Below are 26,195 nucleotides of genomic sequence, written 5' to 3'. Positions count from 1 at the left end.
GAACATTTTTTGATGAGATAATTTTTTTTAATAAACAGAAAAATATTCAGAAAAAACTTTAACATAAAAATCCCATTTAAACATTATTTAATACAATGGAAAGAATACACAAAAACTGGCCAAAATGCAGCCATTTGGTCAAACTAGGTCAGTTCAGATAACATTCATCCTTCTTATCACACAAATTGACAATGCGGCCTAAGTTTAAATCTGTGTAATTAGCATCTTATAGTCTGTTCTTTCCTATTGTGTTCTCTTTTTAAAACTATGTTTGAATTATTGATCAGAGTGGTATTCATTCAAGTGATATTGTACACCTAAGTGTAATTCTGCCACATCCTCAAGGTTTCAAGATACCAGTGCAATATCAGACTCACAAAGGATACAAAGTCTTTGTATATTATTTTCATAGGGACACAGATTTTCTCATCTGTCTAAAATAACAATATAAGAAGCACCTGGCTTAGAATGCTTCACAAGTGAATTCATTTTTTTTTTAATTATTATTTTCAATAAATTTAGTAGAATGTGCAAATTCGTGTATAGAAAATGATTGGAAAGTGAACATAATTTCAGCAAGGTCCCAGAAAATTCACTTTGGTGTGGTAAGTCCGAATAAAGAGTGTTGTATTTGCAATAAACATCCATTTCTGATCAGTGACCATTACCACACATCTTCCAATAGAGGGCGCAGTTGCTCTGATAAAGATTAAACAGAAGTATGTAAGTACAGTACAAGGGTGAAAGGCTGGAATTCAAGCACTTAACACATTTGGTTTATTGGAATGTAGTGAAAAACAGCATAATAAGATTTTAAACCATAGACATAAATTTGATAAGTTTAAAAATAATACATTTGCTCCTGTTAGCTGTCAAAAAGCTTTTTGTAATGGCCAAATAAGCTCAACACTATAATAACGACAATAACTTCAGGATGTTGAGATAACCTCTTGTACACTAATTACACAAGAATTTCCAGCCACTTTTCCACCTGACATTCTTCAAGCAGGTGATTTGTCAGCGCTGACAACTTCAGTTAATGATCAAACTCCATAGAAAGGGTTTCCATAGTAACTGGCATAAAAACAAATCACATAGAGGCCTTGAGCAACAATCAAGCGCATGGGTCAAACTTTTGTTTGGACAGGCTTTCATCACGCTCTCCCCTTTTACATGGCCCCTCGCTGCTGGTATGCGCACAATGTATGTGGAAAATTGATTTTTAAACAACAATATAATCGCAATACAATGAGAAATAATCCATCTACAGATTAAAATAGAACCCAGGGGCATCAGATACAATGAAAACAGCAGGGGCCCCAGAATTGAACCCCGCGGAACACCATACATTCCTTTATACATGTCAATTCAAATTGCACATATTCATCCGACCACTTTTTTTTTTTTTTTTTTTGCTTGACAGAGTTAGACAGGATTACAATAATAAAGAAAAAATGACCTTCATATCATGTCTGTTTAAGTTTCTATATGAACGAAATGAAAGAGGCAAGTCAGTTTGCATGATTTGCATCACACCCACCCTCAGTGCCAAAGGAGCTCCTCTCCTCACGTATTGAATTACCTGGGAGGCATCTGTCACTCACCTGCTTCCTCATTCGCTCCTCAGCGACTGCTCCGGGAACCAACAACAACTTTCCGTGTACCTGTGTGTGTGTGTGTGTGTGTGTGTGTGTGTTGTGTTAAAGCAGCCGCAGGAACGCTTGCAAGTCCGGGATTAAACAGCTCGGCTGCGATACCAACTTTTTGTGTCTTTTGATCGGCGACAGGTTGATGCTTCTATCCCCCCCACACATGTTGTCACCTTGAGCATCCAGTGCAGAAAACAACAGAGTAAGTTGATTTATTTATTTATTTGTTGGTGTTCTTGTTCGCAAAGTGCATTGTTCTCTTCGTTCGTTTAAAAAAAAAGTAACATTGATCAGTGTCACCTACATTTTTTAGTAACATCTCTGTGCACGCAAAGCAATGTAATTAAGTGGCAGAAAACAACATGAATTATTAACATTCTTTGCTTATGTCATCCCCCTTGAGTCATAATCTCCCACTTTCAGCTTGACAGTTTTACTGCTTGTCGCTATGTGATACATTGTTACATCTAATCACGCTCAACATTAATGGCCGCAGTTAGCACACTTAGCAGTTAGCTACACATTAGCACCCAATTGATAAACACTGATTGCTAACGTGCTAAATCCTGGCACAAGACTGCTCATACTTGGAAAAGGAATATTAAAAAAAAAAAAAAAAAAAAAGCGTTGTTTTGGTGACATTTCATTCATCTTGTCACATTGATCAAGTTGGCAAAATGAACCGGGACAAGAAGCACCAAGATCAAGCAGCATTTAAAGATATCAAACCCGATAAGTGTTATCTCTTACAAAATGCTTACTCAGAGGGTGAAGTCCACATTGCTCAAGTTTATAATTTTTCCAGTCGCATTGTATAAGCAGTATTGTGAACACTCCCCACATACACTAATTCTAATGTTTCGATAACGATAATCACTGGACTATTGTGCCGCCATGGAAACAGCCTCTCCTTTATGCAGGCAAACTTTAAATCATACACGTCAGACTCGCTGATTGGTAAATAGTAGAACAGCCTGACTGGATTATTTATTTACCATTCATGTGTGAGGAATGATGTTGCGGATTAGCAGTGTAGTGTTGCTGCTATGTATCTTTATTTAATGGATCAGTTGTTTGATTCAGTATTTCTCGATTTAAATTGAACCAAGGAACTGATTTTACGTATAAATATAGTCAGGGCACACCACTCGAAAAATAACCCTATTTTAGAAATAATGATGTTTTTGGTCTTAATTGACTCACTCAGTATGAAATGTTACATTGTTACCCTCTAGCAAATAATTAAATTGTTCTCTCTGTCACTATACATCACCCTAAAATGCTTTTCTACTATTGACATGGAATGAGAATATGACTCAGGTTCTCGGTCTAGAAGAAAAATTGATGATCAATTGGTGGTGGGGGGGGGGGGGGGGGGCAACTACATCTAGGTTAATTTGTGGGTTCAATTTGCAATTTGTGGCAGTGTGAATGCGAAAGTGTGTCTGTGCCCTGAGATCGACAAGCAACACGTCCAGGGTTGTAGTCAGCCTTTTGCCAGAAGCCAGCTGGGATTTACACTGGCCACCAGTCAATTGACGGCTGTTGCCCCACTTAGCTATCTTTATTTCAGGTCTTTAACCCTCAAAATACAAGCCGACGGGAAATGACGCATGTTTTTCAAATGACCGTAACTCCTGAACCGTTTGCGCTAGCAACGTAATTCCAACGAAAGCAGAAGAGCAGAGTTTCAAAACAGGCGGACCGCTATAATGGTAGTATCTAACAGGGGTGTAATGATATCTAAATGTCACAATACAATAATTATCACGATATTGTGGTGGTGTTGGCAATTAACTCATTCACTGCCATTGACGGCTATAGACGTCAAAAATTCATTTGAACAATTTCTATTAGTTTAACATTTTTTCCACTTTTGTTAACAAGAGTATGAAAATCTAGATTTTTTTTATTGTACATTTAGAACAAATATAAAATGTGTGATTAATCGTGAGTTAACTAGTGAAGTCATGGGATTAATTATGATTAAAAACATTTAATCACCTGACGCCCCTAATTTTTTATATTTTCTTTTTTTTTAAAGAAAAGATTATTAAAAATAAAAAAATATATACTTTTTTTTTTAAGAAGAAAAGATGATTAAAAATGAGGGGCGTAGGCGATGATTTTTTTTCATACTTTTGTAAAAAAGTGGAAAAACATGTTAAACTAATAGCAATAGTTCAAATGAATTTTTGACGCCTATAGACGTCAATGGTACTGATTGAGTTAAAAAAAAGAATCATAATACTATATATATCAACCTTTGTGTTTTCTGCTATTTCCTTGCCACTATGCTAGTAAGGTCGCCGCCATCTTGAATTACTTTGTAAACAATGCACCGCATATGCTACTATTGGCTCAGCAGCGTAAATTATCGTAGTCTACGTAGTTCATAATGCTGTGCTTTAAATTAAATATCATAGCATGGCTCCGACGATATTGTGGTGATTATAATATCCCGATATCACGATATTGTTACATCACACAGTAAATTCTGTAGAGTCAATTTGACCAAATAGACTCAGTTTTAGAGCAATATTTACACTTGGAAGAGAGTAAAATAAAAATTTGGAAAAAATAAAAGCGACTCAATGTAGGAGCAAACTCACAACCTTCAGTTTGGGAGACAGCTGATCTACTTCCTGAGCCACGCAGCTCCTGCTGTGTGTTAGTATATCACTCATGTCAGCTGCAGCTGATTCCATGATTGCATGGAATCTTCCCAACTCCAACAGACCAAAAACAATCTTTGGTCTCTTGGAGAAAAGTGAACAGTAGGAGGGGCATAGCTCAGTCTCCCAAGGTGAAGGTCGTGAGTTTGAACCTTAACCCTTGAGTGAGTTTTATTTATTTTTTTATTTAATTTTTTATTTTACTCTCTTCCTAGTGTAAATCTTAGTTTACTGTAAAACTGAGTCCCTATCTAAATAGAGTCAAATTTGACTCTAAAAGAGTCAAATTTACACTACAGAATTGACTGTTATAGTATCTAAAGGGATATAGATCAAGTTTGAGTCTTCTTAAGATCGTAAACAAATTTTGGAGTATTTGGAAAAGTGCCGCTGTTGGTTGCAACCCAATCACGCACTTGCTTCAAGACTAGATTCATTCTAGCTATGAATTCTTAAAGATGAGACTAATGGATTTGTATGCATATTTCTATCCTGCTCACGAACATTGCAGTCATTTTTGGTCGTAGAAAAAAAAATACCGTTAACATGGAGGCAAATAATTTGCCTTACGGCGCAGCAGCAAAAAAATGTCAGCCTAATATTTGATTGGGCATTTGAGCAGAACGAGCCCCGTTGAGTGATACTACAAACGTAGACATAGACTCAACAAGAAAGGACTCGCCTCAGTGACTCGCTTTGAGGCTATTGTGAACGACCAGCCGTCGAACCTCTTATTCCAGCAGATAGGAATATCAAAACATCCAGTCTGGAAAATATTTCAATCCAGCGTGAAACTTGTGAGCAAATAACGCTCACAATGAAAACTTTTATGCAGCGATCGCAGCTCTAATACCGCATAATTACCTCGCAATGAACGTCTGGCTTTGTTAAACAAAGAGGTTGGGCAGCGCAGTGGGCCTCTCGACAACACCTGACACCCAACCGGTCCTTCACTGCCTTCACCCCCCCCCCCCCCCTCTCAAAGCTGGCTCTGATCCAGAGGAAGGAACAAAAGAGCTACAGAGACGCGAGGAGATAAGGACAAAAAGAGGAAGTATTGCGTTGGTCCGGCTTAAAATGAACAGGACAATTTTTCTTTTCTAAATCTCTTTTTGGTTTTGGCAGTAAAAGTGATTCTTCTGTATTTCATGTATTCTGCTGAAAGAATCTATCGTCTGTCAAAATGTGCTGCGAGATTGTTCTTAGTGATTTTGTTTTACGTCCCCCAAATTTCTGTTTCGCTAAACTGGTGCATATACGGTAATATTTCACATAATAAATCACAGAGAATGTTTGTGTAGCGCAGGTCCAAATGTTATATATGCTGCTTTTGTTCTTACACGTCTCAGTAAAATCCTAAAGTAAATTTATTTTTGAATTATGTTAGCAACCTTTTATATACGGCACAAGTACATTGTTGATTTATTATCTCCACCAAAAACCTAAATAAGATGGATTATGTAAAAACTACTTAACCTATTATATCCATGACACTTCAGCGAGAGTGCACATATGTCCACCAAGAAACACATTAATAAAATAATAATAATAGTGATAAAACGTCAGAGTAGATAATGTTACGGTTGACATATCCTGCTATTTGTATTCTGACTATGACTTATAATTGTTTATGTTGACTTAAGTTGACAAGATGTTATGATGAACCGGCAGCTAACTGGCTCTTATCAGGACAGAAATCTCAGACAATGTAATAATAAAAAACATTGATTGATATCTACTGCACACCATTATGTTGATTTTGGAGAACAAAGGAAGGAACAAAAACATGGCCTTTCACCATTTAAAAATTAATTTTTTTTTATACTATTATAGTTTGTTTGTTTTTAGGGAGGAAATTTGGTGTTTACAATGAAATATGATGGGAGGCATGGGAAAATGAAGAACCTTAGATTTTCGTGTGGATCAAGAGCATGCAGAAAGTGGTTCTTTTTGTAACAGACTTGTTTTTAATACGGGCTACATCGAAGTTATGGTTGCCCACGCTTGGGTCAGTTGTAACGGTGGGACCATGTACAGTAAATGGATAATTGCTCGTGGTGTAACAGTATGTCAAAAATCACGTTACAGTGGGTTATTTGATTTTTAAAGGGGAAATTTGCAATTATAAAACTGCTAGAACGTTTTTAATGAAGCTTCACAGCATTTAGATCATGCCCTGTCTCTGATTGGTTGTTTTTCCTCGACCTTGGTGGTTTCTTGAAAATCATATTAGGAGTACCAGAGAGGGATGGGGTTTCCCCCCCCACAGATCATTTTACTAGGGCAGGTCAGACCGACCGCTTGTACAAATATGACTGAAGGGATTTTTTACTAAAATTGTAAACTTTACTTGCAGTACAGTAATGAAATAAAATACACACACACACAAAAAATGCTTATCTTGAATGAGATTAACTAACAAAAGCAAAACAGAGCAGCTCAAATCTTTTCTTTTTAGGAATGTGCAACATTAATATATATTTTTCAGGGTATGAACTATGTAAGCAAGTGCAGCAGTAACAGTTTAATTATTATTATTATTATAATTATTATTATTGTTTTAATATCCAACTCATTTAAAAACAACAAAAACAAAAATCCTCATAACTAGATTAGCCTGTGAAAATGTATGGCAAGTTTAACACCTGTGATCTGCAACATAAACGTGCACAATTAAGCCATTTGCACTGAAGCAGCTCCCTTCGCTCACGGTTGTTTTACTGGATTTTGACAGATTTTGCAAGGCCCACAGAATATTGTGTTCTATTGCTCTAAAAACATGGAACCTACCAAAAGAAAGATTAGAGTCTCTTCTTTCATCGAGGAAAAAAAAATATGTTCATCATTATTCACAAATCTGTTGAAAACAAAAATGGCCCTTGTTGATCTCTTATACTCTGCTGCCACCTGCTGGACGTTTTTGTAATAGCCACCATTGCTTCAAGCATCCTCTTCAGTTCAGAGGCTGCATCAAAGCCTTCTGTATGCTCTAGCATAAAATCATATAAATACGTCTTTGGGAGCATGGTCATATTTAAAATAGAACATATTTGTACGTTTTTGGTAGCAAACGAGTTAAGAATGCTCAGGCATGCCTGGCTGATTCCGATTCCAAATTGCAAGCTACCAATTGTTATCATAACTTTCATTTTGACTACGCGGCAGTTCCTCATTAGATCAATCAATGAATTAAGCCCCATCTGCTGTCACCGCATCATAATCACCGCATTACATATATGCAGTGAACTGCAGGCATTGTGAAAGAAAACAAAACGGGCCGATTTGTTGTGCAACAGCTTGTTAGGGCCCATGGATATAGGAGAGGAGCGCGAGCGTGTTTCGTCTGCGCGTGTTGGTATGCGTTACGTAACGTCATGAGGGCATGCCTTGACAGACAACGTGGAGGCTACCCGTGCTCTGAGGTGACTTCTCTCGTTTCCTGCTTCTCTGATTTCAACCCGGGCTCACCTCCTCGGAGGCCAAGCTAATTGTCGTTAATGAGCTAGACCGAGTGTGAAACCGAATCAAATTATTAAAACGCGAGTGGATTTAATCAAGCAATTCATGTCTACCATTGTCGCAGATGAGCCCCGAGGCTGCCAACAGTACCGACGCGGCGCCTGGATGGGCGCGACTATTTCCATGTAGCACACTCACTCTATGTGTTTGGAAACACAGGATGGATTGAGAGACAGGAAAGGCAAGAAAAAATAGCAGGTTCAGGCAATGGAAGATGGATTACACACACTTATATGGATGGAAAGGTCTCATTTGCCTTATTTCTTCAAGCTGTCAAGACCACATTAGTGTTCGGTTTCCTGTTGGATGACTGCTTGGAAATGTAAAACTACAGAATTGTGCCGGCCTTTAATCCGTCACTGGCTTTGCTGTTTTTTTTATTAACTTTCATAGAGGGAAAATATTTTTGTTGAAGCTCTACATAGAGGTTGCGCTATATAGCTGCTGTATATACCAGTCCACCCTAAGAACCAGGAAGTTGACTGCTTGATGCTAACTGTAATAAGAGGACAAACAAACCTACCTGTTTGTTTTTTATTGATTGATTTATTTATTTATTACAGTTTGTCCTTGGTTAAGGTCCACACGCCACTGAGTGTTATTCATTCACTATATGTTTCATTTTGTTATCACAGAATAGGCAAAAACAAAATAAATATTTTTGTACTTTAGCACTAGCAATAGCTTGCGCTTGAGAAGGCACGCTACGCCTCATTTACAAGTATGTATGAGAAAGTATTAGACAACTACATTATAAATAATAAACATATTGTTACGGTAATAGTTCTCTGTGACATATCAGTTTTTTGTTTTGTTTTGTTTTTTGTTTTTGTTTTTTGTTTTTTACATTTCTTGTATTTGGTCTCATTAGACCAAGTGTGGACCTCATTTGATTCTTTATTTTATTTTTTGTATTATTATTATTATTGTTATATATTTTTTTACATTTCTTATATTTGGTCTCATTACACCAAGTGTAGGCCTCAATTTGATTCTTTTTTTAATTATTATTCATTTTTGCACTATTAATATTTAATTTATTTATGTTTCTTTTGTATTTGTTTTTATTGCAATAAATAAATACAAAACAAATCACTTAATAATTCAGATTTAGAAAATCAATTTTACAGAAATCATATTTTTATTCACCAAATTTAGAAAAAACAAAACAAACATCTAAACGGAACAAAAGGTTTAGTGGGACGCAAATGACCATCATGCACTCTCCTTCTAGACCGGATTGTATCGCAAGTGTACCTAATATCGTGGCCAGTCTTTCATGTTCTGCCGTCTCATTCCTTCCTCAGGTGGATGTCTTGAACCATGAGTACCTTGGGATCTCCAACAAGGCAAACCAAGTGAGTTTGCTACGCATTCCATCCTCGCCCAAACAGTATTTACCTTTCCCTACCTCAGCTCTTTATCGCAGGTGACTGTCACAACGGCCACAGAATCACTAAGCCAGTATGTGGAAGGTGGTGCAGGTCAGGGACCTCAGGCACAGAGCGCCTCTGTTGAGAATTATTTGCTTTGCCCGGGCTATTGGCTCCAGCTTCCCTGCGGGCCCCCTCCTCGTCCTCCTCCTCTCCCTTTTCCACTCTCCCTCCCTGGTCGGTCCATATGGTCTGAATCCCAGGCTATAACCTGGCGGACACGTTCTATATATCACTGCCGCTTTGTGGGCTTGTGACTCATGAAGAAGTGACAGAGTGGGAATTTTGGTTGCTTTTAGTAGGAGACAAGATGAAGGGAATGCAGCGTAATCCCATCTCTTCTTGTCATTGCAGTGGAGTGGCCAGATCGGACAGCAAGATCAGCGCCAAAGCCCTCTTTGGTAAGCGGTCTTACCTTTTACCTCACCGAGCACTTTATGCTTTGATTTGCTAGGAATTTATTATTTATTAAGCCAACTTTGTTTTTGTTTTTAAGGGTTCCCTTTAAGTATTTGGGAGATTTCACACATAAAGGACTGTCAAATTGTACCATATGGACAAAATGTGTGTTTCATTTGGGTGAGATGGCGTTTCCACAGTTGGGAGCGATTTCAGTTTAATGTGGAAATCCTTTTCAACACATACACTGCACCATTGTCCAATCTTTGTTATGTGGGTGAAAAGTTTGAGCTAATTGTAATTGTGTAATCTTATCAAGATCCTACAGTGCAGGCGTTCACTGGATTGTCCGTGATCTTGTTAGCACATGTTTCATTTCATGAGTGATTTATTAATGATCACTTTTGTTTGCTCTGACTTGACATGCACCTGTAATTGAACTGTCCTACACTTTTGTATTTTTTTTAAACTTCCAAAGCGATATTGTTTACTTTTTCTTTTTGAGGGAGAATTGAATAAAAATGGCCAATGCTATTTTTAGCATGTACTTGTGCGGAGTACATTTATGGGCAGTATGCCACACACAGAGAAAATATTGTGAATGTTAAGCCGTATAAACGTTACAATAGTGCTTCCCCATAGAAGTGATACATTGGAGTTGACTTTTTGATTTGAGGCCTACTCAACCGATGTGTATATTCAGTATTATCATATTTGTGCACGTATGCACTTGTTATCAACTCTGAACCAATCATCTATTAGTCAATTGAACAATGAAGTAATCGGATGGATTTGTTTTTTTTCTTGACTGCATTACTAACTTTTCTCCAATAGTGTGTGATAACGGACTGAGAAATTGTCATGAGGTTGAATGATGATGTTTGAATATGGTACAATCGAGTTTGATGTCGATTGGAAATGTATTTGTGGATGCCGTAACTACGACAACTCCGGTGGTGCCTTGAGATAAAAGTTGGTAACTCAAAGTTTGTAAGTAAGTAAGTACGTTCGGAACTCAAAACACATGTATATAAAATAATATTTTCCAATTCACGTGAATTGAAATGCCAACAGACATAAATAAACAAACAAACATTATTTTTTATTTTTTTAAACAACGTTTATGCATCATGATTAATTTATTGTAACTCCCTCTGGTGAGTTCAAGTTGGCCACCGGGGGCAGTATAATGCAGTCATGAAGACAAACGAAGAAGACTATCAACTAACGGAAGTGACTGAATGGTCATATTAGTTGTTTTTTCCCAGAATATAAATAATATATGCCGTTGAGTAGTGTTATATTGTCTGTCTAAATGTGCTGATGTAGCGTTTGTTTACAAAAATAGCTGGTTTAAAGGGTTACAACACTGCCACTATTGCTATTCCTTAGCTTGTCTATGAAGTATTACATTGTGTGTTAGCATTAAGCTAGCGAGGGTTCACTGTATATATAAATATGTCCCCATAGTTTTGTACACATAGCATGTGTGTTCTATTTGACCTTAGCGGAGGGTGCAGGGCGTGCCTGTTTATAAAGTCTGCTTGGAACAGGGTGGGGATGCCCATGTCCTGCAGGTGAATAAAAGCCTCATTGAAAATGGGGGGAAAAGACCAGGCCGACTTTTATTTATTTTTTACCTCTGTTGCAGCCTCAGACTTGGGCTCGACTGCACACCGCACATACAGAGGAATGTTGATTCAGAAACAAACTGCTTCCATGAGTGGCTATTCTAAATTTAGAATGATGGCCATACTGGCGTGCAAGATGTTCCCACGCCGTCTGGCTTCACACCTTGTCATCTGTTGGCGCTCTAAGACAGTCTTCCAACAATCCACAGGATGTGCCCGCCTGCGTTGTTCCTTATAATGTGACTCACAGTACGTGTGGCGACTCGATGCTATGTTGTTCTGCTTTCGGCTCGCCTCAGCCTGCGCGGCAGATGGTCAGCACGACGGTGTGTGCGATATGAGAGCAGCTTGCCTGAGATGGGATGCTGTTGTGTATCATCAACAACAACAACAGCAGTGGCTATCCGCCTGCTGCCCATTCCATGTTGAATACACACAAAGTGCAAAGGTCCGGTCTCAGTATGTTGTATGCAAAACTTGACACACTGATGCAAATGACTCTTTATCAGCGCCTTTGGGACGGAGAAGAAACGCACCACATCGCAATAGAATTGCATTGGCTTAGATGCAAAACATCCAGACATTTAATATTACAGGGGAATAAATACGTGTGTTAAAAAGCTATACGCTCAAAGGCCACGTCATTAGGTACACCTGCAGTCTAATGACATTCAATATGAGGGTTTGATTAGAAATCACTATCAGCTGGAAAGGTACTTGGTCAAGTGTAGCTTGTTAACAGCAGTGAAAAATCAGAAGTTTATTTTTGTTTATTCGTAAGTTTGTTAGCAGGCCACTACTTCCTTGTTGATATGCATGACCGGCAGCCATTTTGATTTTTGTGCGGAACTGTTGCGTTCATCTCATTGGAAAAGACAATAAATTAGATGTTGATGTAAGCTTTTTTCCTGTCCAATTTTTTTTTTTAACTAACAAATAAATACGACAAAAGGTAACCGTTTTGCGCTTTGATTCCTGTTATTGTGCTTGTACAGCGCTAGCTTAAGTAGCTTAGCATCGCTGTCGGGCAGAATCCTCCTATGTCAGAATACGGTCAATTTCATATTTCGTCGTGAATCAGTACTATTTGTCAGTCCCCACACGGGTCTGTAAATAGCTGATCAAACATGCTGTAGTCGTATTTTTCCTTTTGCCCCCCCAACCCCACCCCTGGACTTCTTATGGCTGGGCAATGATTCTCAAAGTGTGGTAGTAGAATAAGTGCGCCCTCTAGTGATACTTAAAATAATCACTGTCTAAGTATAGGTCAGTTGTATTAACAGTCTTTATTTATATAGCTACACTTTTTTATTTAACTTTCGCATGCAGTACATTTTAATTGTATCATTAGTTCCCTTTTTTAAGGTATATGTTCCTAATTTTAAGCACAATCTTAATGTTAAAACTGTGCATAATGTTTTAGTGGCTTACAATGATATTAAATAAATATCTCTGTTTTCTGATGAAGTCCTATATTCTAAAACTTTTACACCACTGCATTTTTATGTTGTGTTGTTGGTTATACTTGGAGAGCAATTTATTTTTTTTGTTTTCGTAAATGTTGTAAGAAGTTTGACAACCATTGCTGTAGTGAATACTTCCTGTTAACAAATAGCCAAATGTTTGTGAACACAGTCCTCCAAATGCTGCTAGGCAGTAAAAACAAAAGGCAACTGCCAGTAAATGTAAATGTTGCAAATCATAATCACACGGCAGTTTACTTGTATGCACTTAATGTCGACTGTCAAATTGATCTGGACCCAATGTCAGTTCGACAGTCTGCCCTCTCGCCACCGATGTTTATCTTCAGTCATTGACTCTGGCTTCTCGGCCCAACTGCCTGCTAAATGGATCTCACTGCGAGCTGTTACGGCCCTGTCAAATGATTGCCATAGGTGGCATTAATAAGACATGGCGGCCAGCTCGGTTTTCAGACAGACACCTGATGCCTTTCTTTCACCTGCGCGGAGCCAAGCAGGAAGAAATGAGCCGAGAGGGATTGGCTGCGAGGCAAACGCTGGCGTCGTTTGCGCACGGTGGCTTGGACACAAGCTATCACTTTTCAAAATAGCACTTGAGTCACACAGTTCCCAACAAGGTGCATGGGAATGAAAGGACACTTGACAGATTCAGTGAATTGTTGTTCAAACTCTGTGCCTTTTGTGTTGTATTCAACACACAGTACAATGTGTCCAATGAGGAGGGAACAAGAGCTTTTAATGTTGTGCGTGGCATCCAAAGTGTTTGCTCTGCTGGGCGGAGGGGAGGGGGGGGGGGGGGGGAGAAGACATCTGGCATTGTGAGCCTGATAGCAACATGCTCTCATTTAATAATCGTGTAATGGTTACCTGTAAGCCAGTAAGCAGTAGTGGCACACTTTTGTTACGGGCCAGTTCGAGCACAATAGAGTATCGCATCATGAGTGTTGCTAATTTCTTTTGGCTGTGGCTATATGAAACTCAACACAACCAAAGTGTGAATGGAATTTAAATAATTAAACAGGAGCATTTCTTAAGTAGCCAGCCATTTCCACTGAAGTGACCCTCTTCGCTCCCGGTAGGGAGGCCCACAAAATATTGTGTTCATTGGCTATAAAACCATGGGACCAACCGAAAGAAAATTTGAGTTTCTTCTTTCATCAGGAAAAAAAAGGATATTTGTATCTGTTTCAGTTTTGCAGCAATTAGCATTAGAATATAGCTAAGTTTCATCATTATTCACAAAGCTGTTGAAAACACTGGGGAAAAGAACTTGTCGCAACATGGCCCTGGCCAATCTCTTATACTCTGCTTCCACCTTTTTGTAATAACTACCATTGCTTTAAGGGACCTCTTCAGGTCAGAAGCTGCATCAAAGCCTTCTGAATGTTCTAGCAATAAAAAAAAAAAACAGTTAAAAAACATATAAATACGTTTTTTGGGAGTTAAGGGCAACAAAATAAAAACATATTTATACGTTATGCTCTATTTTTGTGACTGCCGCAAATTTGCCGTGGCGAGTGGTGTAAATTTGTGTGAATTAATTAAGCTTTTTTTTTTTAAAGAGCACATTTTTCAGATCAATATCTGGTTTCTTCCTGAGGCACAAAAATATTACAATACACAATTTGCTGCCTTAGCATCATCATTTATGCATATATAGCAGACAGCAGTGATAGAAAACAAGACAAGAATTTATTATAATGAACATGATTTAAAAAAAAAATCTAAACAATATAAAAAAAAAGCTTGGTAAATTATTGTCTGCCTGAACTCAATAAAAACAGACGCACAATACAGTAGTTCCTGGAAAACTGTGGTCTAAAAATTAATTATTATATCATAAATGCATTGCAGTGCATTATATTTTTGCTTTGAAATTTCTCAAAGGTCCTTGCAGTGCGTTTTTTTTTAAAACAAACTTGCTGTAAATCTAAGTTACTAGCAATGTTTGTAAAAGGTTCCATTATTGAGTCAAGTTATCCACATAATCATTCACGACACACTAACTGGGGCACTGGAAGTCAAGTTGGAAGAATTTGTAGCTGGCATCAAATAGCACACAAAGATAAAGATGAGGATGTTTCTTTGGTGCTGTGTTGTCGCGTAACGATCATCTGTGATCTTTGAGCCTGAAGTTTGACGCTTTTATGGCGCATTTACTGTGCGTAATCCTTGCCACCATTATATAAAGTGAGCAGGAACACTTCAAGTTGCACCGACTTTTTGATTGCGTGATTAATATTTAACTTTTTAGATATGCATTGGGAGTCAACCTTAAGAAAGAAAAAAAAACATTCTTTTGTTGCTTATTTGTTGGTTTATTTGCAGCAAAATCTACTTGTTGAGTAATCTAAATTACGACATGAGATGACTTCCCGCTGTTATGGTTTCCTTTGCTTCCTATCATTTTCCAGTAGAGTATTTAAAAAAATATAGAGCAAGCGTACACAAAGTCGGTGTTCTTCCTTATTGCCCTGCTGGTGTTGTCAGTTCACTCATGTGCGTCTCTTTGGTCCATTCACTCCTACTCTGGTTGGCGCAACATGTGGTTCCCAGGCGAGTCTTATTACGGTTACTATTTTTCTTTAAAACGCCGACATTTTCTAAATGTTTTTTTTTTTCCTTTTCAGAGCAAAGAAAAAAGTATTCGAACTCCAATTATATTATGAAAGAGACGTCACAGTATCATGTTGAGGTAAGGCTGCCATGTTTGTAAAAGTTAAAGTGAAGATTTTATTTATTTTTTGTTTTATGTGTTGAGTTGCTCTGCTTTTTTTTTTTGTATGGCGTTTTTTCTTCCTTTCATATCGTTGCTTAATTATTTTTTTATTATACATTATTCGTATTTAATGAATTCATAATTACTTTTGTAAATTAATCGCAAATACGAATGTGAACATTGTTGTGGTATGCGAAAAAGTTAAGCTGATAAATAAATTCTAGTACTTTATAATATACTTTATAATGCAAGCAACCCTCCTCATAATCACCATACACAATAGAAGAAATTATATTAAAATGATGATTGAAATGATAAGCCATATCAGGGTGAGCCATATTCGAGTGACGATGAGTGTTGGTATGATTTTATGACAATGCGGAAGAGATTTCTTTAAATGTCCTAATTGCAGATAATCACTTGTTATCGGTCACCGTATATCGAATGAGGAACTGTTGATGTCTTGTGCAAAGTGGAGCAAACTCACAAATCACACATCGCTCACAAACTGCATCTTAATTTGAATTTGAATCTAATATAAAAGGACGTATGGTTGCCAGCTAAATTCTTAGAATAACACATTGAGTGGACCAATAACTATGCTCTTTAAAATAAATGTTCTTTTCAGGAAAAGTTGAGCATCTAAACCACTACTTTCGGTACCATTAACCCTTTGTAGGACAAGGAACCATATTTGATAACTTGAACATAAACCGGCCAATCAACAAAGAATCAGATTTGAAATTTACCACGTTAAAATTATTTTTTTGGCTCAGTCTAAACGTTCGGCAAAATTTGCGTCTCACTGATCTGTATATATTACTGGATGGCCGATAGCCCATACACGCCCATGCAAGCCATTGAAGGCGGCCATTTTACAGACTACTGTATAAACTATATGTTTATGTACACATTAGACATATACAGCTCGTATAGGGGCGGAGGGGTTGGGGTGGGTGGGGTGTTTGGCGGGGTGGTCACTTTTTTTTAAAAAACATGTACTGCATTTAAGACCTTTTATTAAATTATTTAATTTAAAAAATATATATACAGGTTTCCTCCTATAAACGTCATTAAGCATATAATTTATACATGTATTTAAGGCAAATTGTAAAATGTATGAGGTCCTCTTGTTTATGTTTAACAAATTTGAAACATCGTAAATCATGCTGTTTCTACGAAGTACTATCTCAAATGTTCTCCAACTTCGATACTGTAAATGTATACGTTTCATGGGAGGAGCAAAATGGCGGCCACGAGGCTTCAAAAGCCACGAGGCTTCAAAAGTCTTGGCTATTCAGTAATATATACAGATCTGTACAGAATGAATTGAATGCTATCGATTATTTTCATTTTGGACTACTACCTTTTTTATAAAGTGCTGTTCATGTTGATATTGTATGTTGATGGGAGGAGTTTTCTTTCTGTTGGTACATTCGTAGACGGTCACATTTACAAATGTGAGTTTGCGCCGTTGTGAGAGTGAACACAGCCGTCTTGATTCAATGTACGTTTATTGATCTCAACCTGTGGATGAAGTAACGTCAACCGCTGTAAAGCGGGCACTGCCAAATTCCCAAAACCTGCCCCGAAACTTGAACGAAAAAAAAAGATGTGGCAGTTTTTGCTAGGACCCACTCCACTTAACAGTACACACTGACTTAGGGAACTAACTTAACGGTATACCTCATACTTTTTTCCACCTCAAGTAATGCTTAAATCGCCTTTTCCTTATGTCACCTTTTCTCTTTCCCACGGTCAGCATCTGTCCACCTTCATCATGGACAAGACCGAGTCCATCGCCACTGTAGACGACGCCATCAAGAAACTTGCACTTCTGGATTCAAAAGACAAGATTTGGACTCAGGAAATGCTCCTGCAAGTCACCGATAAGGCCGTCAGGCTGCTGGACTGTGACACACAGGTACTGCTGCCCTTGGAGCAGCCTTACATGGTTACATGAAGTGCAATTCATTCATGAAGTGCAATTCATTCATTAATTGCAGGAGGAGCTGGAGAATTTCCCCCTACCCACAATCCACCTGTCTCAGGCCGTGCTGAATCAGACGCGTTACCCGTCCGTGCTGCTGCTCGTGTGTCAGGACAATGAGCAGCACCGGCCAGACATTCACTTCTTCCATTGTGACGAGGTGGAGGTAAGTGTTGCTGAGCATCCTTCACTTTGCATCGTCTATCCTGCACACGATTGGTCCACTTACAAGCCTGGCTGTATGAGTTTAAAGTCACATTTCACATGCTCTTTAGCGGCTTTGCACTTTTGTGTAAGGACTCAAAAGTGTCTGTTGACAGCTCAGCAGAGTGTACACCTGCACATTGGTCTTTTTCATACGATATTGGAGATTTTTTACATTATTTAAAATTAACGCATTCACTGCCATTGACGTCTATAGACGTCAAATATCAATTTTTACTGAGCTGGCGAGTGAATGAGTTAAATGATATACTCCTGTGTAAATATATAATATTTGACTAAATCCTTCTCTCTCTCTCTCTCTCTCTCTCTCTCTCTCTCTCTCTCTCTCTCTCTCTCTCTCTCTCTCTCTCTCTCTCTCTCTCTCTCTCTCAGGCTGAATTGGTTCACGCAGACATAGACAGTGCCCTTGGAGACAACAAATATGGAAAGAAGTCAAGGCTTCAGACACTCAAGTAAGACATGCGCACACGCAAGCACTGAGCAAAATTTTTGAGCAAAGGTCCTGATGTCCTCTTCCTCTTGCAGAATTAACCAGGAGAAAATGAAGCACCGACGAGAGACCATCCTCCCCCAGTCGCCCCCCAAGGCCGTCCCAGTTGCAAAGGGACGCGTCGCCGCCCCAATCCCACAAGGTGAGATAAAAAAATAATAATTCACATCTTGACAGTGGCCAAAATCAATCATAGAGAATTGATTTTTCATCACTTGTGTGCATCAAATCTAAAAAAGAGATATGTCAGTAAGCCTGTTTAATTTTACTTTTATTATCATAAATTGAATATTTTAAAGTTAAGTGAAAATAAACAACTTCTAAAATTGACAGCAAATTCAAATGCTAACCTTCATTACGAGGGCTTTCCACACTGTAACAACGAGGCGCTCTAAAGTAGCCACGCCAGAGCAAACCCCATGTCCACATGTTTGCTGTCAAGTTGGACTTTTTATTGTATTTTTTATTTTACTCTTGCGCTTTCTCTCCATAACGTGCGTGCACTCACAGCTGACAACAAGGCACTCTAAATTGGCCGTGCGAGCCCAAAGCTCCGATCCACACACTCCACTTGAATTGCATGCTCTCTTTTATGTTCAAACATGTATACTGTACTTAAAAACACATTTCTGAATCCACTTTACAGGCTCTTTAAACTTAAGAAGCAGCAGTATTACATTACAACTAATGTTTTGTCGTGAACTACCTGATTGAATGTTAATGGTTGTAACTTGTTATGGATTGACATTTGCAATGTAATATCTCTTCAGTTTAAAAATGTGTTTTAATGGATGGTTGTTATAAATGAAAGTTGTTTATTTTGATATGAGAATTTTTTTTTTTGTTTTAAAAATACAATTTCATATTTTTGCGTAATGCCTGACTTTGTGTGCTTTGGGTGCAGACAGACGATCCTCTGGGCACAGTGACCCAGAGTCGCATGAAAAGTTGGCCCAGCGCATCGAGAAGGATGTGGTGAGTGTTTTCCTCCACCTTCAACTGGACACTTCATTAGGTACACTCGTGGAATTTAATGACACCTAATGCAAGAAAAAAAAAATACTCCCGTTTTGATTGACACCGTTTACTGCACCGTATCAAATCAAATATATTTCATACCCCAGTTGTGCAGTGCAGGTGTACCTAATATTTTGTCGGATGTCACCATGGGACACCCTCATCATCCATCTTGTTCTTCTCTGTAGCAAATCCTCAACTGTGCCCTGGACGATATTGAGATATTTGTGGCGCGGGTGCAAAAGGCAGCCGAGGCCTTTTCCCAACTTAACCAGCGCAACAAGAGTAAGAAGAATAAGAAGAAAGGACCAGCAGGTCTGTCTCCCTTTCTTCTTCTGCGGTGGCAACTTTGAAGTGACAATATGTTGAATATTGCTCACACTGCCATGTTTGTATCTTTTTTGTGTTCTCCAGTGACATGCGTGGTGGTAAACACCAATATTACAATATGGCCTTTGCGAACAAGTCATTTGGCAAATACTCAGTTTTCATTGCAGCGGTATTATTATTATTATTACTACTGATCATTTACAAGGATTTTATTCGTTTTATTTGGCTCTTTAGTGTTTTAACACAGTCCTGCAGTATGTCAAGTCGCAAAAATAATAATAATGCCGTAATGTGTTGGGTGATGTTTTATTTATGACATTCTCATTTCTGCATGTTTGGTCAGTGATGATTCAATTTGAGCACATCAAAAATTACACAAATTTAGATGAATGCTGTCGCTGACGACACATACGGATGACACGTCATGTACAGTATTCTCTATTCAGAGAGTTTGACTGTTCTGTCATCTCTGGAACTCTTGGTATTTGAGGATTTAAAGATTTATCTGCAACTAAAATAATGTCAATAAGATTACATTATTAAAGTTGCGTAATCCTCATAATAACAGGCAACACACATGTTGGGCTCCAAGAAGAGAGACACTTTTAAAACTGCCGGGCCATAAATAACTCAAATTGGGTGAAATAGCTAACCCAGTGCTGGGTCCAAAAGAAACTGAGCCAATGCTGGGCTATTTATACCCAGTGAATTATTGGGTTGAGGATTTGGGTCAAGATTTGGATTTAACAAGGGGTAAAAACTACCCACTGATGCGATACAGCCACCAAGAAATAGGTTTCCAGCCTATCAGAACAGCTGTATTTAAAATGAATATTCATTTTATTACAAGAAGAAGAAGAGGCAGTTACAACTTGAACCCCAATTTCTGTGTTCAAAACCAGGCGTGCTTACCACAGAACCATCCAGCTGCAACCAATGTTTTCTAAAAATGTAACATTAAATTTACTGTACTTCAACTTCAGTACACAATCAAAATGACGTCCAGCTTCAGCTCTGAAATCCAATCTACAACCTGCTGGGTCAAAAATAATAACCCAACCTTGGGTAAAATTAACCCAGTCTGCTCCAAATCCACTGCTACCCAACAATCCAGCATTTTTAATTTATTTTTTGGTTGCAAGTTCTGTCTTGGACTTGTTTGGCCAAGGTCAACAACAGTAACTATGCTAAAGGTATTTATTTACCACATGCACCTCGAACCCTGGCAATAGGGTGAAAGGGTGCTGCTTGCTCAGACTGTAAACGTGTGTGCGTGTGTTCATTGTCTGCCGTCTTGTGGTTGTACGCAGAGGGCATGCTGACCCTGCGAGCCAAGCCCCCCTCTGAGGAAGAGTTCATCGATAGCTTGCAGAAATTGAAGCTGGCCTTCAACCTCTTGGTGAGATAGCTCAGATCATTTAACCTCACTCTTTTTTTTGGCCTCACTGCCTCCTCACTGGCTCTGTCATTGCGCCCCCTGCAGGCCAAACTCAAGAAGCACATCCAAAATCCAAGCGCCTCGGAGTTGGTTCATTTCCTCTTCGGCCCTTTGGAGCTGGTAAGAGCTACAAATGGAGTGTTTGTTGTATGCTATAATGTCTTCCTCCGTGGCTAGCCTGCATATTGCACACGGGTGTACTTACAGGTCCATTCTTTAACATCGGTTTCTCAAGCTGAAGCCACACCTTCCAAAATGGGAAAAAAAGCACTCTGCTGTGATTGCTTTCAAATTGATATGGTGCACTTACATCCGGACACTCCACATTTGCTTGATAAGCTACAGATAAAGCGTCAGTTTGAATTTTCTTTGTCCTCGCGTCAACACCATGTTGGTGACGCCTGCGCTATTTGGCTACGGTTCACATGTTTTCTGAACCTGAGCTGTAATTGGTCGTTACCTGAGCCCTGAGCAACTGTGATGTCATTTTCAGTCGACAGCAAGTGGCAAAATGGCCGCGCCCTGAGGTGGATAAAAAAACAGGTGTATTAGGTGGTAGTAGGTGATGTCTGGTCGGTGCTAGATTTCACTTTCCTTTCTTTTCTTTGATCCTTCCTCGGGTCTCCTGACAACCTCACGACTCTAGCTGGATTCTGAAGTATTCGGTTTAGGTGAACGGAATGGGATTTTTAATAGGTTTTACGCGAATTAATGAGTACACTCTCACACGCACGCACACATGCACACACACACACCCGCACATGCACATACTCACGCTCATACTCACGCACATACAAAAAAAAAGAAAAACAGGAAAAAAGAAAATTAAAAAAAGGCTGGATTTTGCTGATTAACTCATATTCCACAAATGCAATATTAATCAGAATGCTGTGTTTAGACTACTGGAGGCACATACAAATTATTATTGCAAAGAAAATGTTTGGGTTGACCTCCTCTTTAAGTATTATGATAATCATGAAGTGTATAATACTACGTTTGCCTGCGATAGGTGAATTTCCGCAAAGTAGAGGATGTAAAAAAAATTTTGTTTGTTTTTTCGGGATGAGTTATGTCATGTCATCATCATTGCTCTCTCTTTTTTTGTTTTGTGTGTGTGTGTGTGTGTTTGTGCTCATTAATTCACCTGAAACCTGTTAAAAATCCCATAACCTTCACTTTAACCGAATAATTCAGAGTCCCACCAGAGTCTTGAAGTTGTCAGGAGACCAGAGGAAGGATCAAAGAAAAGAAAAAAGAATGAAATCCAGCACCGACCAGACCACCTACTACCCACATGGTTACAAACCAGAATCTTTCACCAACCCCAGAAACATCTAAATTCTAACAAATTAGATAAGAATAAGAAAATCCATGTAAAAGTGTGCAGTGCTGACAATTAGCTGTCTGTGTGTGCAGGTGCTTCAGAGTTTCGGCAGTCCTGAACTGGTCCGTTCTATTATCTCCCCCCACCTTTCCAAAGATGCCGTGGACTTCCTGCGAGGGCACCTCACCCCCAAGGAGACCACCATATTTGAGCTTCTCGGAGAGGGTTGGACCAAACCCAGGTTTGTCGTCAATACTCAAACTGGGCACGTTTTCAAGTTGAAATTGAATATTGATTTATTTCTCCGCGTTAAGAGCGGAGTGGCCGAGGGATCAGTGCGCTCCTCCTTACTATCCCAAGTTCCGGAATGGCTGGGAGCCTCCGGCAGAGCTCTTCAGGTTGGCCCCGTGGGAAACAGAGGGTCCCGGCGGGTCTCTGGGTTCTCCCACTTCTTTGAGGTCGCCCGTTAGCCCCGATTACAGGAAACACTCAGCTGATGATGTAAGACTTACTGCATAACTGACTAGACATCCAAGGCTCAACAGGTCCAAACAGTCTGTGTGTTTCGTTGCAGTTCTATGGAACCCATTCCTCAAACTCACCCACTGGGTAAGAAATGACGTCTTTCATTTGTGGTAACTTTGGAATCCACCAAGGTAAAAAGTCGGACATATGTTTTAACAGGTCCTACAACGGGATGTCCCCCGCGCGCAAATTTGCCAAAATCCGCTACCATTTTGTAGCGCGGAATGCCAACGAACTGTCAGTGCTGACGGATGAAATTCTTGAGGTGACAATTTTTTAAAATATTTTTTATATAATCACAGACAGGCCGAACCAATGTGGCACACTATTGGGTATTTTTTATCCTACTTCAGGGTATCCAAAGATTATGCCAAATGATTTGTTTCATAATAAATGAATTTCTAAATCAGTGGTGGGCAAACTCGGTCCTCAAGGGCCGGCGTCCTACAGGCTTTGGGGGTTTCCCTACTGCAACGCAGCTGATTCCAATCAACAGGATCGTGACCAAGCTTATGCAGAGCTTGCTGATGAGCTGATCATATATCAGCTGTGTTGAAGAAGGGAAACATCCAAAACCTGCAGGACTCCGGCCCTCGAAGACCGAGTGTGCCCGCCCCTGCTCTAAATGTTGAAATATATATATAAGTACATCATATTAAGTACGCAGGAGATTTTTGCACATTATGTGCTGTTTATTAACAATGTACAAAAATATTTAAAGTCGATGAAATAATGAACATCAGTGTTTAACATGAATGAAATTTTAACGCATACACTAATTATTCTTCAAGCTGTTTTGTGTCATGTTAAATATCTTATTTTGAAATGTGTGGTTTTAATTTGGAAGTTCGTACTTCTGTTTCCTGTTTCACATCTACGTTTGTCATCCAGCTCAGGCATTTATTTTTAGCTTGTCATTAACTTTTGATGTCCGTCCAAAACAATTGATCTGAACATAAAAGTTATTTTAAACAGTCGCTCAGGTCTCACGGGGAAACCAACCCGACATTGCCAAAAACATGACACCTTGATTGGACTCTGGAGATTCCTCTTCCTCAGACTCCTAGTAAGGTAGATTCCAACATTTTGTGGTAAATAGCGCCGGCTAGTGTGCAGGAGAAGTATACCAATTAGTAGGCGTTGAATTGAAAAAAATGCTGGCAGGCTGTAAGACGTGGTTGTGATATGTCAATCATTTGCTGCGTGCAGGGTCCAAACACATTTGATTACATGATTATTGTATACTAGAGGTTAATTTTTTGATAATTTTGTGGCGCCCTCTTGAGGCTATGACATCCTTTGCATTTACCTAATTGGCCAGTCAGCTCATCATGCTTAGCCAGTATTTTAATTGAAAAGCCTGCATAGCATATTAAATGATGTTTGTCATGTCTTAGGTGCTCGAGGACGGCAAGCAGTGGTGGAAACTAAGGAATCGTAGCGGCCAAGCAGGTTATGTCCCTTATAACATCCTGGATGTTGTTAAGCTAGAAGAGCCTGATGCTATTTACAGCCAGGTAAGATGCAACACCTCTTTTGCCAGCACTGGATCTAGCATCTGTATTCAGATTCTATATGTTCTTCCTTTTGACCATAAAATATTCCTAATCTAATAAAAGAGCAAGAATTTGGCATTCATAATACATGCATGCTAATGTGCAATTTTGATTGACACTGCGCGTTTGTAGCAAGGCTACGGTGCGTCCTCCCCCGGTTCCCTCAGCCCAGGAGACAGTTTCAGCAAAGGTCGACACAAAGACAAAAGTAAGCAAAGCTCATATTTATAATTTTTATTTTTAGATCACATTACTCTTCCGTTGATTTGCGTTGCTGCCGCGTTTCAGAGATGGATGAGGTCAACAACGAGCTCCTGCAGATGATCACCGCTAACAAAAGCCAGCCGCCCGCCAGAAGGTTCCGCGTTGAGCGACCGGCGGCTGCCGCTCAAGTGCCGCTCGCGTACAACTCCAGCCCGGAGCAAGTCAAATACTGGCTTATTGCCAAGGGCTTCTCCGCGCCGTGAGTGACAAACACAGCGCTTACTTGCTCATCTTTAAATATTCTCATGATTTTTTTTTTGTGCCACAAACAGGACAGTGGAATGTTTGGGCATCCTGACTGCAGCTCAGCTGTTTTCTCTCAACAAACAAGAGCTGAAGGCCGTGTGCGGAGAAGAAGGCGGTCGCGTCTCATCGCAGATTACCGTGCAGAAGACGCAAATTGAGGTTAGTCGCATATTCGCCGCCCAAAAATATGACATTTTGTTGGAAAAACGTAAGCGAGACTTGTGCTGCGTTGTCCCGCCCCCGGGCAGAAAACGTGCGGCGACAGCGAACTTCAGGAGGTCATGAAGCGCAGACAGGAGCGAATCGACTCGGGGAGCACAGACTGAACCCTCCAACCCCGCCCCTTTCAAAATGGTGGCAGACCATATTCACACGTTGTACACATTTTAATTGTATATTTATTTTCTTCCATTTCTTCCCAAACTAATTTGCATCTTTAATGTCTCAAGCTTTTTGTGCGGATCAGCAAATGTTAACGCAGGATGTACAGTTTTAGATGTGCATGCGTGTAACGTACAGTACAAGCGTGTAAATGCGTAAAGGGGAAGTCAACCTTCAACATTTCTTGCCAATAATATCTTATATGTAACCTCACTAGTCTAAACATGACATTCTTTTTAATATGACATTTTTGGAATATGACTAATGAAGCAAAATCAAGTCATTTTTAATCCATCTCAGGGAGCAGCCATTTTGGAACTTGCTGTCGACTGATGACATCACAGTTGCTCAGGGCTCAGACAACGGCCATTCACAGCTCACCTGTTTTCTGAAGGTGAGCTGTGACTGGTTTGTTAACTTGAGACCTGAGCAACATTGATGTCATTTTATTTGGGGTTGACTTCCTCTTTAATGGCAGTTTATTTAATGACTCGGTAAGATTGTTGCATAATTTGTGCCAGATATTTTGACAACATATCTCATGCTGTAATGTATAGCCAATGATTTGCATATTGCTGTTTACAGTAGGAAGCAGGAGATACTAATCGCGTGGTTTGTCATTCTACATTTCACCATCATTCTGCACGGAGTCTGTAAATTGGAGTAATTTTGTGTGTTTTGTTCAACTGTTCTGCTTCAATGAGTAAATGAAGATTGACACAAAATCAAAAAGGATTGTAAATATGATGGGAAACAATTGTGCAAAACAAGCTGATTAAAAGTTGCTGAATGTTTGATAGTGAAAAATCTTTTTGTTATTCATGATTTTCGTTTTGGATAAAACGGGACACGGACATTGCCACGGATGAACTTTTGTGCGCCATCTTGACACTCCCGGGGAAC

General features: G+C 39.2%; 1 protein-coding gene across 3 annotated transcripts; it reads left to right on the top strand.

Annotated features, from left to right (window-relative positions):
- Positions 1–1,591: 1,591 nt before the first annotated feature.
- On the top strand, positions 1,592–26,099 carry eps8l2 (EPS8 signaling adaptor L2). Of its 3 annotated transcripts, none has more exons than XM_086074760.1 (21): positions 1,592–1,851; positions 9,151–9,201; positions 9,631–9,677; positions 15,418–15,482; positions 17,269–17,430; positions 17,513–17,662; positions 18,094–18,173; positions 18,247–18,353; positions 19,116–19,186; positions 19,417–19,543; positions 20,869–20,957; positions 21,042–21,116; positions 22,413–22,561; positions 22,635–22,821; positions 22,895–22,929; positions 23,005–23,110; positions 24,243–24,362; positions 24,534–24,609; positions 24,690–24,864; positions 24,938–25,070; positions 25,160–26,099. In XM_086074760.1, the coding sequence occupies exons 2-21, from the start codon at positions 9,167–9,169 to the stop codon at positions 25,235–25,237; spliced, it is 2,067 nt and encodes a 688-aa protein (XP_085930886.1). In that variant the 5' UTR covers positions 1,592–1,851; positions 9,151–9,166; the 3' UTR covers positions 25,238–26,099. The 3 variants fall into 3 exon arrangements, with proteins under 3 accessions (XP_085930886.1, XP_085930887.1, XP_085930885.1); XM_086074761.1 differs by lacking the exon at positions 1,592–1,851 and adding an exon at positions 7,723–7,746; XM_086074759.1 differs by lacking the exons at positions 1,592–1,851; positions 9,151–9,201 and having other exon boundaries at positions 9,330–9,677.
- The last annotated feature ends 96 nt before the right edge of the window (positions 26,100–26,195 follow it).

The sequence above is a fragment of the Leptonotus elevatus genome, chromosome 4, assembly GCF_054856555.1.
Source record: "Leptonotus elevatus isolate MCC_2025b chromosome 4, RoL_Lele_1.0, whole genome shotgun sequence".
NCBI classification, from domain to species: domain Eukaryota; kingdom Metazoa; phylum Chordata; class Actinopteri; order Syngnathiformes; family Syngnathidae; genus Leptonotus; species Leptonotus elevatus.
Note: the sequence above shows the minus strand (reverse complement) of the source record. Positions and strands in the feature narration are given on the sequence as shown.